This window comes from Tursiops truncatus, chromosome 3 (assembly GCF_011762595.2).
Source record: "Tursiops truncatus isolate mTurTru1 chromosome 3, mTurTru1.mat.Y, whole genome shotgun sequence".
NCBI classification, from domain to species: Eukaryota; Metazoa; Chordata; class Mammalia; order Artiodactyla; family Delphinidae; genus Tursiops; species Tursiops truncatus.
In genome coordinates, this window is record NC_047036.1 from 29,906,334 (window position 1) to 29,919,867 (window position 13,534).

General features: G+C 40.8%; 1 protein-coding gene across 3 annotated transcripts in view; it reads left to right on the forward strand.

Moving 5' to 3' along the window:
* The window catches only part of SLC1A3 (solute carrier family 1 member 3), a 75,374-nt gene extending 62,318 nt beyond the window's left edge, over nucleotides 1-13,056 (forward strand). For 2 of the 3 annotated variants that reach the window (XM_019930135.3, XM_019930136.3), the window contains 5 exons: nucleotides 1,881-2,173; nucleotides 4,671-4,904; nucleotides 5,456-5,650; nucleotides 8,754-8,888; nucleotides 10,723-13,056. In XM_019930135.3, coding sequence (XP_019785694.2) covers nucleotides 1,881-2,173; nucleotides 4,671-4,904; nucleotides 5,456-5,650; nucleotides 8,754-8,888; nucleotides 10,723-10,927 — 1,062 coding nt within the window. In that variant the 3' untranslated portion in view covers nucleotides 10,928-13,056. The remainder of the gene's footprint in view (nucleotides 1-1,880; nucleotides 2,174-4,670; nucleotides 4,905-5,455; nucleotides 5,651-8,753; nucleotides 8,889-10,722) is intronic. The other variant, XM_019930137.3, reaches the window with a different exon arrangement.
* The last annotated feature ends 478 nt before the right edge of the window (nucleotides 13,057-13,534 follow it).

Sequence of the window (13,534 nt, forward strand, 5' to 3'; positions counted from 1 at the left end):
ACAAAAAAGCTTTGTTGCCCAAGATATTAAAAGGGAAACAACTAGACATTCTAGTTGTTAAATAATAGCTCCCGAACATTTCTCCAGATGGTGTCACTTCACCCTTGTTGTAATTCCCTAACCCTTGTGCTTGGGATCTGTAAAACAAACAAAATCAAACTCCGAACTCATGGAGGACCAGGTTTTTACACTCTTGCTTTTTTCCCTTTTTAAAATTTGTATTGACCATTTTTAATAGGTAATGCATATGCGCACTGCAAAATTCAAACAGAATTCCTTCTTTATTTAAAAAAAAACAAAAAAAGCCTGCGAGGGCAAAATCTAACTCTCTTTATTCAAAACAACTCTAATCATAAATAATAAACCCCTTTCAACCCAGCCAGCCAACCCCAGCACCACGGAGCTGACTATTCCAGTTAGTCAGCTGGCACTAGGTGACATCAAAAATGCTGATTTCTAGCAATGCTGGGAAAAGTGCTGACTCAGGAAGATTTATTCTATTTGGTTTGGGATTGCATTTACAGGATTTTGAAAGGGAAGCAAATGTATCATCCCAGATCTATGTGTCTTAGATCAGAATGCAAATGAGGTTGCAATTTCTGTGTAGGCTGCAAACTGTGTCTAAGGGGAAAGAGTTGGAGGTGTAGGAAAGGCTAATTGGGATTGAAAATTCACCCTAGACAATCCATAAAATGCATAAGCACCCCAGCAGAATAGAGATTTGAGAGCTGACTGACAAAAAGGTGTCAGTTTCTTTGTTAAAATTACGGGCAGTGCCACTGATTGTTTAGGGAATATGTCTACAGTATTGACAGCTGGCCATGTCCTTGTTTGGGAATAGTGCTTTCCCACTGGACAAAAAAGTCTCCCATTTACTCTTTGTAGAGAAATGGCCCAGCCCTTCGTGTACAGCTGTGCTTTCTTCACCTAGACTGTAGATCCAGTCAACATCCGTAGATTATTACTCTCTCTGGTGCTTTATCTCCATCAATGTGAAGGCCAGAAATTCTGCTCTCGTTAAAAATCATAGAGAGATGGGCTTAATTGTTCCAAATAGCCACAGTAATACACTCAGCCCTTTCTGTCTGGGGCCTCTCTGCAGAAGCTATAGGGAAAAGACCATCTCTTGAATAAGAGGAGACTTGAGAACGGGGTTGTCATCCTCAACTATTATTCACGCAACTATTCTTAAGAACTAATACTATCAGCAATACTTTGAAGAATGTTGTTTTGGGGATGTTAAATTGTTTAATATTCACCGAAGTCTCCACCTAAGTCTAGTCCCTGAAGGGCTTTGTTATTGAGCGCCACTAGCCAACATTAGTATAGTGCTTTAAAGTTTACCAGATGTTCTCATATATTCTGTTTAATTTGATCATTACAACAACACTGTGAGGTAGAACCAGCACAGTTACCCCTGTTTCGCAGCTGTGGAATATGAGCAAGGGGATGTTAGGTGATTTGTCCATGATCCCCTAACATGAACCCATAGAGGGTAAAGGGATTATTGTGAATATTTGAATATACAGTCATTTTATTAGGGTTTCAGAAAAAAGCAGAAGCACTTGTATCTGTTTACTCCATCTTCAACCTCTTTCCTATTATGGTTTGTTGTGTATTTGAGTGTGTGTGTGTGTGTGTTTGTCTGTGCTGAGGAAGTATTAGAGGTTTGTCACAGATTAGATAGATGATAAGTAAATAGATAGAAGATAAATAGATAGATAGATAGATAGACAGACAGACAGGGTAGATAGATACTTTGTGTAACACTTTTCTCTGAATTTGGGGTAATGTATATCATTATAGAAAATCCGAGCAAAAAGTACAAAAGAAGAAAGCAAAAATTACCTTTAATCCCTGTTGTGCCTTTTCTTTTTAAGTTTAAAACCAACTATGAGAAGAGAAGCTTTAAAGTGCCCATCCAGTCCAATGAAACACTTGTGGGTGCCGTGATAAATAATGTGTCAGAGGCCATGGAGACTCTGACGAGGATCACAGAGGAGTTAGTCCCAGTGCCAGGGTCTGTGAATGGGGTCAATGCCCTGGGACTAGTTGTCTTCTCCATGTGCTTCGGATTTGTGATTGGAAACATGAAGGAGCAGGGCCAGGCCCTGAGAGAGTTCTTTGATTCTCTTAACGAAGCCATCATGAGATTGGTAGCGGTGATAATGTGGTATGTATTTCCATTTGCTATGTATGCTATCTAGAAGATGCTTATTGCCATCAACTTGTGTTCTGTACTGAGGAAGATGCCACCAGGCAGGATGGCCAATTGCAATGATCTCATTCGGGCAAGCACAAGAAAATCAGTAACTTTCTGGGCTGGTAGTGGCCTTGAACATATCTGCAAGCCTGTCTGCATAAGTTTGCTTCCTTGTTTTTGAAAGGTGTCAACTCCCTTACTCCAGCACTGATGGGATACCATTCCTCATCCCTCCATTTGATAACTAATTAGTTATTCATTCTCCTATTGATTGTCTCCTACTTATTGATTGTCTCCTGTATACCAAGCATTTAATGCCAGGTACCATGGATATAGCAATGAAGAAGACAGACAAGGATGTCCTGGATCTTACATTCTCTTTTTTAAAAATCTTTTCCACTACAGTTTATGACAAGATATCGAATATAGTTCCCTGTGCTATACAGTAGGACCTTGTGTGGATCTTACATTCTTAAACAAACAAACAAATCATCCATGTGCTTTAGTCACAAGTGCTATGGAAAAAAATAATAATAAAACATGAGGTTTTCTTTCACGTAATATGATGTGAGGTGATAAAAAGTGACTGGAGCAGAGGCTTAAAATTTGCCTTGGATGGGACAGAAAGGCCTCTGAGGAGGTGGGTGATCAGCTAGCCATACAAAGTACTGAGGGAAGAGCATTCCCAGGAGAGGGAAAAGCCCCTAGACCATCAGAAAAACCGAGCTCTGCTCTCCTCCATTTCAGTCCTAAGAAAGAAGTGTAAATGGCCACTCTGCGTCAAGCCTGAAGGACTCATGGGAAGTATTATGGAAGGCCAAGCCACAATTTATAACACAACTTCCTTCAAAGAAAGTTGAGAGCAGGAGACAAAGGAAAAGACTAAATCCACAGAGGAACATTGACCTTGGAAAGTAAACTCTCCCCAGCAGGGAGAGAACCCTGTGATAGGTTTAAGCCTCCTGTGAGGGTTGCTTTCCCTTTTTCCTTTGTTTTAAATCCAGACTCCCTCTTGGCACCTGAGGCAGGAAAACATCCATTTCTAAGAAAAGCCCTCACCATCATGATTAAAAATATCCTTTGTCTTTATTGCCCCCAAAGCCCAGAGAAATCCATTTTTCAGGAGTTTGTTCAAGAAGGATATGAACTTGGGGGCACAAAGATGATCAGAATGTCGTCTCCCCAGGAGTCCCCATTGAAATGCTGGGGGCCCTCCTTGGAAATCTTGGCAGAGCTGAAAGTGGACATTTATCTTCATAGTATTAAAATGCCTCCACCTTTCACCTCTTTTATGAAAGAAGCCTATTCAAGGCTGCTGAATGAACCTCACATGTAGCTTTTCTAGCTGTACGTTTGCCTGCACACTCACCATTGTGTTATTACATTTCTGAAAACAGGTACTCTTATAATTTCCTGGCCTGTGTTTTTAAAGGACTTTTAAAAGAACCATTGTATTTTCCAATATGAAATAAGTCCTCCACAGTTCCCAGCAGACCCTTCTCCTGAAGGGTGATCAGCTTCTCTGTTTTGGGTAATGTGAGTTGGGTTGTAGTTTACAGCACACGTCGGACAAAGAGAGCGGGGCCTTGATTCAATGTGTACAAGACATTTCATGTCTCCGTTGTTCATTCTTTCGAGTCTACAGGCGAGAGATCACAAATGGCAGTAGCAGCTTGTGGGTAATAATTACTTAACTAGAACACCCATAACCTGATTGAGGTAGTACAAACATGCATGTTATTAACTTTGATAGCTCTGAATTTATTTTATGATTGCCTTCTACTTATGGCAAATGGTGCTAGTTTTTCATTTGCATTGTAACATACAATTTCCTCTTAGAGTACATTTATTTAAATAAAAAAAGATCGATACTAAGTAATACTGTACGTAGTGTGTAATATGGGAAAAACTAATAAAAGTTGTCCTTGATTAAGAGAGCTGTCTGCAAATCTAAAACACTGAAATGCCATCGTGTGCATCTTGCTTTAGCTTGGGAGTCAGGCTCCGACGTGGGAAATGCTCCCAGAAGTCCGGATATTGGTTTGGTGGATTCTGACTGTTCAGAGTACTTAGCAGGGGAGCAGGAGACAGCAGGATGGGGGGATGGTGGCATCTGAGGACCCCCAAAGTGACCCAGGTGTGGTGAAATGACAGTTATTTAGGAAAAAAAAGAGGTGAGTAGCAAAACCTCTGAACCTGCCTTTTTTTTCTGGTTTAGGAGAAAAAAAGAATTGTGACCTAGAGAAATTCTGAGTGAGAGGAAAGCCTAATTATGCACTAGTTATATTTAAATTTATATTTTAAAAAAGAAAAGAAAGAAGTTCACAGTTTCTGCAAGTCCTCATAGTATTCTGCGCAGAGAAGTTTGGAAGTCAACCCTCTGACTTTTTCTTATCACTTGGTAATTTCTGTGGAATAGCTTGTTGGAAATCAGACTTCCAACTGTGCGTGTGTTGCTTCTGCATAGGTACGCCCCTCTGGGCATCCTCTTCCTGATTGCAGGGAAAATTGTTGAGATGGAAGACATGGGAGTCATTGGCGGGCAGCTTGCCATGTACACAGTGACAGTCATCGTGGGCTTACTCATCCATGCGGTCATTGTCCTGCCCCTCCTCTACTTCTTGGTAACACGGAAAAACCCCTGGATTTTCATCGGCGGGTTGCTGCAAGCGCTCATCACGGCTCTGGGAACCTCCTCCAGGTACGCATACATCCGTGGCTTATTTCTATCAGAAAATGTATCTCAAACTTTACTTTGAACCAGAACCTTCAGACTGAGGGGCGGGGGTGTGTTTTTCCAGGTTTTAAATGTCCAGACATAGGAATTGGCTTTTTGACTCCAATGCTAGTCAGACCTAGTTGGGATTCAAAGACTAGCTGGCTATATACCCTTTCAGGGGACAAAATGGAAATCAGCTATCCTTTCCTGCCCGTTCTCATCTTCCTCGTCCAGTTGCCATTTGCCTAAGGGAGAGATGGCCGAGCGTTGGCACAGGCTCTTGTTGGGGGATGGGGAGTAATCACAAGTGATGCCTCACAGAGGACTCCAGAAGCAGGGGAGCTGCCAAATGACCCCGTGAGGGGACCCACTGTCCCTAGCCCTGTTCCCCTATTTATACTAGTGCTGACTTAGTTCCCTTTCACTTAGGATATGGGAAAGGAAGGAACTCTCTGTCCAAAATACCAAAACGGACAGGCACAGTCTGAACTGTCAGGATGGTCAGCTGACATGTCCTGTTTTACTGTGCTCAGCTCTGCCACCCTACCCATCACCTTCAAGTGCCTGGAAGAGAACAATGGCGTGGACAAACGTGTCACCAGATTCGTGCTCCCAGTAGGGGCCACCATTAACATGGATGGGACGGCCCTCTATGAGGCTTTGGCTGCCATTTTCATTGCGCAAGTTAACAACTTCGACCTGAACTTTGGACAGATTATTACAATCAGGTACAAGGAACATTCTATACGACCTTTTCTTAAGAACGACTTTAAATGATGAGCCGGTGATCAGGGCTTGAGTGAAGAAACTGGGAGAGGGGACTCTTCATAGGAACAGTGTTATTTTTGATATTTAGAGATTTTTACTTTTTTAAACTACAGATGTGCATATTTATTAATAATGAATTTCTAATAATACAGAAATGTATAAAGTAAAAAGTGAAACTTGTCTGCCACCATGACTCCTCAACTTTCTGTAGGTGGCCAGGGTTACTGTTTGGTGTACAAAGACCTTTTCCAATGCACAGACATACACACATTTTTTTTTTTTTTTTAGTTAATGGAATCATACCATACATACTGCTTGCCACTTGATTGATTTACTCATCCGTATACCATCTATAAACATATCCAGCTCTTCCTTTTTAAAATCTGTAGAATACATAGTATGGATATTTCTCTTTTTAAAAAATGTTAAACTTCAATAAAAGGCATTGAAATTTTAGCTTTTATTATTCATTAGCTTTTATTGAAAAAATTAGAAAATAAAAATACATTTCAAAAACTGGATTAACATTTTCTCTTGGGTTAACTTTTAGGCAGTATATATGACAGAGCACACTGACAAATAGGTTGAGAATTTTCCTTTTGTGGGCTATTTTTTTAACTTTTTTTTTTTTTTTTTTTTTTTTTCCGGTACGTGAGCCTCTCACTGTTGTGGCCTCTCCCGTTGCGGAGCACAGGCTCCGGACGCGCAGGCTCAGCGGCCATGGCTCACGGGCCCAGCCGCTCCGCGGCATGTGGGATCTTCCCAGACCGGGGCACGAATCCGTGTCCCCTGCATCGGCAGGCGGACTCTCAACCACTGCGCCACCAGGGAAGCCCTATTTTTTAACTATTATTTGAGCTGTCTAGTGAAAGGTAATTTTCCTTCTCCTACCTTCCACTAATCTCTTAGTTTCCTTCTCCAGGGGCAACCACTGTTGCTTGCTGGTTTCTTTTGTATCCTTCTGGAGACAGTCCAGGCATATCCATGTGCGCATGTGAATATCGTCCCTTCGTTTTGCTTAATCAAAGTCATCGTGCACAACAGACCAATGAGTATAATGGAGACAAAATCTCACAATCCAGCTCAGACCCTGCTCTTTAGTGTGTGTGTGTGTGTGTGTGTGTGTGTGTGTGTGTGTGTGTTTTAATTATTATTAACAATTCAATTTGGAAATGAAAATAAATTAGTTTTTTCACAACAGTTTTATTATAAATTGTCTTATACATAGGAAAGTTTAAAGAATATTACAACACACATCTTCTACCTAGAACCAACAACTGTTAACGTTTTGCCGTTTTTGCTTCTTTCATTGTACATAGTTCAGCATGCATCACCTAAGAATAAAGATAGTTTCCTACATAACCACAATAGTAAGATTCTTAAAAACACTTCTGGAATATCCAGCCTATATTCAAATTTCCCCAGTTGTTTCAAAATATCTTGTATAGCTTTTTCCACAGACTAAGATCAAATCCAGGTTTACGGCTTGTATTTGGTTTTTATGTCACTTTAGTCTTTTTAAATCTCTATCAGTTCCCTCACATTTGTGTGCGTATGTCTATATATGTTTATTTAGAAATAATTTATGTCAGACTCTGTATACATATTTTGTACTATTGGGAAATGATAATAGTCGTAGGATGCATTGGGATAAAAATGATGGGGCTGATCATGGCCAGAGGTGACGGACCTGGAGGTTCTGGGAGCCCCAGGCCCAGTCTAGCTAAACTGGGGCTGGGAGCTCAATATCTCAGTTCACTATAACCTATTCTCGGGCATACCTTGACATACTGGTTGAAAAGCCCTGCATTATGAAAAAGTTTCATTTGCGTGTGTCAGAGTTAAAAATAATAATAACAATTATAGTGACTTCAACAAGATAGAACTGTACTTCTCTCTCATGTGGAGCAGCTCCACTCCACAAAGCCCTCCAGGCTGGTAGGTGTTCTACAGTGTAAGGGACCCAAACTTGTGGTTCTATCATCCCCGGGGTATCACCCTCATCCAGGTGGTCCAGGATGGCTCAACATCACCTCCAAATTTTAGCCAGTGGGAGGAGGAGGAATGACACAACCTGCAATTTGCTTGATCACTTTCACCTATGTCTTATTGGCCAGAACTTAGTTTAAGCTCCAAGGGAGGCTGGGAAATATAGTTTCATTGTGGGCGGCCATACACCAGCTAAACATTCTAGTACATTCTATACAAGGGGAACAATCTAAACATTCTAAACATTCTAAACAATCTAAATTCTAAACAATCTAAACATCTAAACATCTAAACATTCTATACAAGGGGAACAATGCGGGGGAACCGTGAAGTCTCTTCCACAGACTTACTACTTTATGAATACCACTTTATATCTAGGTAATACTTTATTATTCAAAAAATATTTTCACATTCTCACGTAAGCCTATCAAATAGATATTTAACAAACTGAGTCCCAGACAGGTTATGTGCCTTACAAATGAGGTTCACACTGCCTCCATAAAAAATATTGCTAGTAAAAAAAAAAAATATATATATATATATATATATATATATTGCTAGTGCTACAGAACCTTGTTCATAAATCATTTTGCTTTTGAATTAATAAATTTGATTTTTTTTCCGACCAAAGTAACCATACTGTAAAGTTCAGTATCTTTACAATCCTCTGCTTGGTTAGGGGAATTATTAGAAACAAATTGTTTTTGTAACTGTACAGTATTTTAGACCTTGCAAAATACTTCCAGGTACGTGAAAAAGTATATAGGCACAAGTTTCCTCATTTAGAAACAGCTGTAAGAACAGGACCAACTTCCTAAGGGTTGTTGTGAGAAACAAATGAGGTAATCCATGCTTAACAAATCAGGAGGCACGTAATAGGCATTTGAGAAATATTAGTTAATATGATTATTAGCTCAATGGGTTTTACACCATCTCACTTACAGTTTTCTAAAGCACGTCCTCTTACGTTAACTTGGCAAGTCAGACATCGCCCCTGTGCATGTTTTACAGGGTCTGCTCTCTATCTCGGGAGATTTAAACAAATGTTTTCTGTTTGGGGACTTCCTCTAACAGTATCACAGCCACGGCTGCCAGTATCGGGGCAGCTGGGATTCCTCAGGCGGGCCTGGTGACCATGGTCATCGTGCTGACATCTGTGGGCCTGCCCACCGACGACATCACGCTCATCATCGCAGTGGACTGGTTCCTGTGAGTACGCTCGGACTGCATTCGGCTTGCTGTCGTGGGGCTCTCCTCTGTCATCCTAGGGCACCAGGCAGCCTGGCGCCCCTGCCAAAGGGCTCCATGAAGAGGCGAGGCTTGGCCTGTAATTAAATTGTCCTCCCTGCCTGATCCCTGCCATCATCTGGCCACCAAGCCCCAGGCGCCATGCACACTCTCCCTTATCAGCCTTCGGGGCACATCTGGCTGCTACGCTTCTCGCGCTATAAAACCATTCGGGGATTGGGAAACCCGTTGTCTACAAAGCCAACATAAATCAGCAAAGCCACTTCTGAATTGCACAACACATCCCCGTGGCGGCTGGGACCGAACAGCGGGCCTCCCAGGCTGCCTCAGGCTTTCTTCTTGTGCTTCCCATTCCAATGGCATAATATAGTGCAGATGTTCCCATCTGACCCCAACAGCGAGTGGGGCAGCTGTGCAGACAGTGGGAAGAGAGCTGGCGTCATTAAGTGGAATTGATTTTTGGTTCTGAGGAAAGTTTCAAGAAAAGCGCCCTCAGACCCTAACCTCTAGGGCCCACCCCTCTGCCCTTTTTCCCTCACCCTTCCAGCTAACATTCTCTGCCTCTTTTCTTTTCCTTCCATTTACAATTGCTCCCCAGGATGCCCAAGGTGACAGCCTAGAAGGACACAGTAGGTGTTGGAGTCTACATAGACTCCATGAGGTAGATCTAATGGCCACAAAAAGTTCAGTGTTCTCAAGGCACAATAAGTGGGGGGAAGATAATTACTTGAGAGCATGAGTTCCATGGTCACTTGGATCTGGGTTTGTGTCCTGCCCCTGTGTGGCACCGGCCAGATTACCCAGCCACCCTACTTTCCTTCTCTGCAGAATGAAGTCAATAATGTCGTGTACCTCCCGGTGGTGCTGTGAGAATTAAACGCATTGACACATGGAAAGCATTCAGCTCACTGTCTGGCCCACAGCCACTACTTGACTCATGTGAAGACTTTTATAATATAAAGCTGTGGTTCTCAAAGTTTTTAGTCTCACAAACCCCTTTACACTTAAAAATTGACGACCCCCAAAGCTTTTATCTGTGTGGGTCATATCTATCAATATTTATCATGTTAGAAAAACGTAGGCATTGTTTAAATGTTAAATTCATTTAAAGGTTACAATAATCCATTCATTACATGTTAACATATATAACATTTTTATGGAAAAATATCATTTTCCAAACCAAAAATTTAGGGAAAAGAATGATACCATTTTACATTTTTGCAAATCTCCTTAATGTCTAGCTTAATACAAGACTAACTGCGTCTGCATTCAATCTGTTGTGTTATCTTTGGTGTTGTGTTGTGTTGTTTGTTCGAAAAATTCCACTAGACAGACATTCATGAGAAAATGAGAGGGAAAAGGGCAAATAACATCTTAGCATTATTATGAAAATTGTTTTTGCCTCAGGGACCCCCAGCGGTCTCTAGATCACACTTCTGAGACCTTCTGGTAAAAGGAAAGTGAGTGGTAGGAAAGAGAACCAAAGAAAAATTTTAAATAAAAGGAGAAAGGGGAGGGTCATTCCTACTGTTGGTACTCTAATTAGTAACTGAAAATTAATACTAATATATATCCTTAGTTATAAGTTATATAAGTTATTAATTATACGGATATATATTAGTAACTACAGTTTTGAATGTTATGTGTCTATTATGGAATGATGCAGTGGGTGGCTACACCAAGCAGAATTTTAAGAGATGCCCCCAGTGACTTAGCCAGCTGGTTCAAAACGTGAGCTGAAATCCCGTGATGTTCACAGGAGCCTCGCTTTTCCTTCCACCCCTCCCTTCCCCAGGGACCGTCTTCGTACCACCACCAACGTGCTGGGAGACTCCCTGGGAGCCGGCATTGTTGAACACTTGTCACGACATGAACTGAAGAACCGGGACGTCGAAATGGGTAACTCAGTGATTGAAGAGAATGAAATGAAGAAACCATATCAGCTGATTGCCCAGGAAAGCGAAATTGAGAAATCCATTGATAGTGAGACCAAGATGTAGACTAACACAAAGAAATGCTTCCTTGAGCACCAGGTGTTTGAAAACCATTATACAATGTTTCCATCTCATTTCAACTCATTCTCTCCAGTCAGCCCTTTACCTCCCTTTTCCTCCCTGCCCTGATAGGATTGGGAAATATTCATCCAAAAACAAGGGGGGGTTTTGCAGTGGCCAAAATGTATAGTTTTCATCCCATGTTTGAAAATTTTAAGTCATTTCATGTTAGTCTTATCTAATAAGGTACTGAGATCAAAAATAGTCTTGATCAGATCTTACAAGTTTATGTGGCACGCAATCCTGTAAATGTGATAGTTCTTACAAATTAAAGAGTCAAAACAAATACTAGGCTAAAAACATGGTTTTAAATCAACTTTCAGAATTTAAGAATCCTTCAGAATACAATTCAGTTTTAGTATCAAGACAAAACAACTTGATCAGCAATGGGTTATCGGTTGGTCATTACAAGGGTTTTTTTTTTTCCTTTCTCTTATGATTTGTGTCCTTATTTTATTAGTAGCAGGACAATACAAATACACACCCAGCACAGCTGTGAGGAGGCGCAGAAAGTGAAATTTCCATGTGGCCATGGGCAAGTTACGTCTCATCTCTAGGCCTCAGTGTTCCCATCTGTAAAATGAGCGAGTTCCTTAGATGCCTTTATGGTCGATTCTCACCCAAAAATCCTGTGGCACCATAAAAGAGCCTGCCCTCCATTTCCCCAAAGAACATCCTGTAGCAAGTACCATTCCATGGAGCGTGAGACTTTCAGAATAGACATTTATTGGGAACGAACATTTCTAAGTGGGGGCAGGATGGCTGTGTGGTTTACCAGGTCCTGTGTCCAAAATGTCAGTTACACAAGTCACCTGGCTGGAGGCCCTTCCAGGAGTGGAATTGTTCACGAAACTCTGCTTAGTTCTTCCCAACAGGGGAAGTATTCCCTTCTTTCCTACTCTTCACAAACTAAAGGGACTACTTTGGGAAGGATATCTCCCACCACTCCTCAACTGACCATAGACTTTTAGAAAATAAAACGTAAGACTAGCAACTTAGCAAGGGTGCTCACGGTCTTACTATGGAACACTAAAGATCGCCAGGAAAGAACGGAGCATGGCTGACATTATAAAGAGAGGATTTTAAAACACCAAGATTATAAGTCATCTTTAAGGAAGGTTTTTTTTAAAAGGAGAGGTTCTTTTTTTTTTTTTTTTTTTAACCTGAAACACTTTTTCTTTTCAGTTCAAAAATCGTTCCTTAAGGAAGTCTGCAGATCAAAATATAAGGTCACTTCTTATACGTTTTAAAGAAGTCAAATGAATGAGCTCTCTCTCCACTAGAGGTCCATGAACCGGGTGGGTGGTCTCTTATTTGAAAAGGTTTTTGACTATCATCAAAAGTTCTTAGAATGACAGAAACAAGATATTTCTTTGTGTTGGAACTCCATTCACCAAATCATTTAAAACCTTCAGCTGAAGTGGGGTTTGGTTTGGTTTGGTTTGCATCCCTGAGAGAAACCGTAGAAGATGAATCAGTATGAAGTCATGTCAGTGTGGTTCCAAGACAAAAAAAAACACTAGGGGTATTAGTTTCAGGCAAGGCAGCTACCAGGTTTAGAGGAGATTATTTTTTTACCCTCTAAGGAATATCCAGTCAAAGATGTGAAGTGCGAGCTGTCAGACAATACCAGCTGTGTTTGAGTTTCTGACTGAAAATGGTGAGGAATGGAGTTAATTATGCTAACAGATTGAATATCTAGACATACATCCTCTGATATACAATTAGAGATGTTTTTATATAGATCGCGAGCATTACATACATGTGTACAAAAGTTAACATTAGGCTGTGGTGGAGTAACCATTTAATGTCAAGGCTCTATTTGGGAATACACTACAAAAGTTAATGTACATGGCTGTCATGACACCAGTAGAGTAAAAATTAATCATGTCAAATTAACTGTTACACAATGTGATCTTTTTTATACTAACCATCTCTTATGGAAAGCAGGTCCTCTGGGATGACCCTCTTGCCAGCCCATCACAGGCTCTGCATATTACATGTACCCAGTGTGGACTGAGAAGCATTACCTTGTAGATGTATTTTCAATAAAGAAAAAAATTAGTTTTACATTATACTTTTGCATGTTGTTATTGTTCTTCTCCCTGAAGGAAAATAAAATTTTCATTCATGGAAGTATTGCAATGAGTTCAGGACAATGCTGGGAAGGATGCCATGCAGATTTTTTTTTTTTTTTTTTTTAAGATTTTACTAGGTAAAATCTTAGAAGGCCCAGCTGGGGAAGCCAACCACAGGAAAATAAATAAGGACACACTCTCCCTGCCCAACTCCTAGAACTGGAAACAGGAGGAGGTGAGGGAAGCACTTTGCTGTAACAGCATGCATTTACTTGTTCACCTCAGATTCAGATTTCTCCAATAAATTGAATCATTTCCATGTTGGGATTAATTAGAAAAGTGTAATGCCACCATTGGTTCTTCCAAAAAAAGTAATTTCCTGTCTGACCTTCAAATTAGGTAGGTAGATTTATCTATGTGATTACTGCTGCCATTTGTGAAAAGAGCTGAATAAGGTCTCAAGGGATATTTCAGA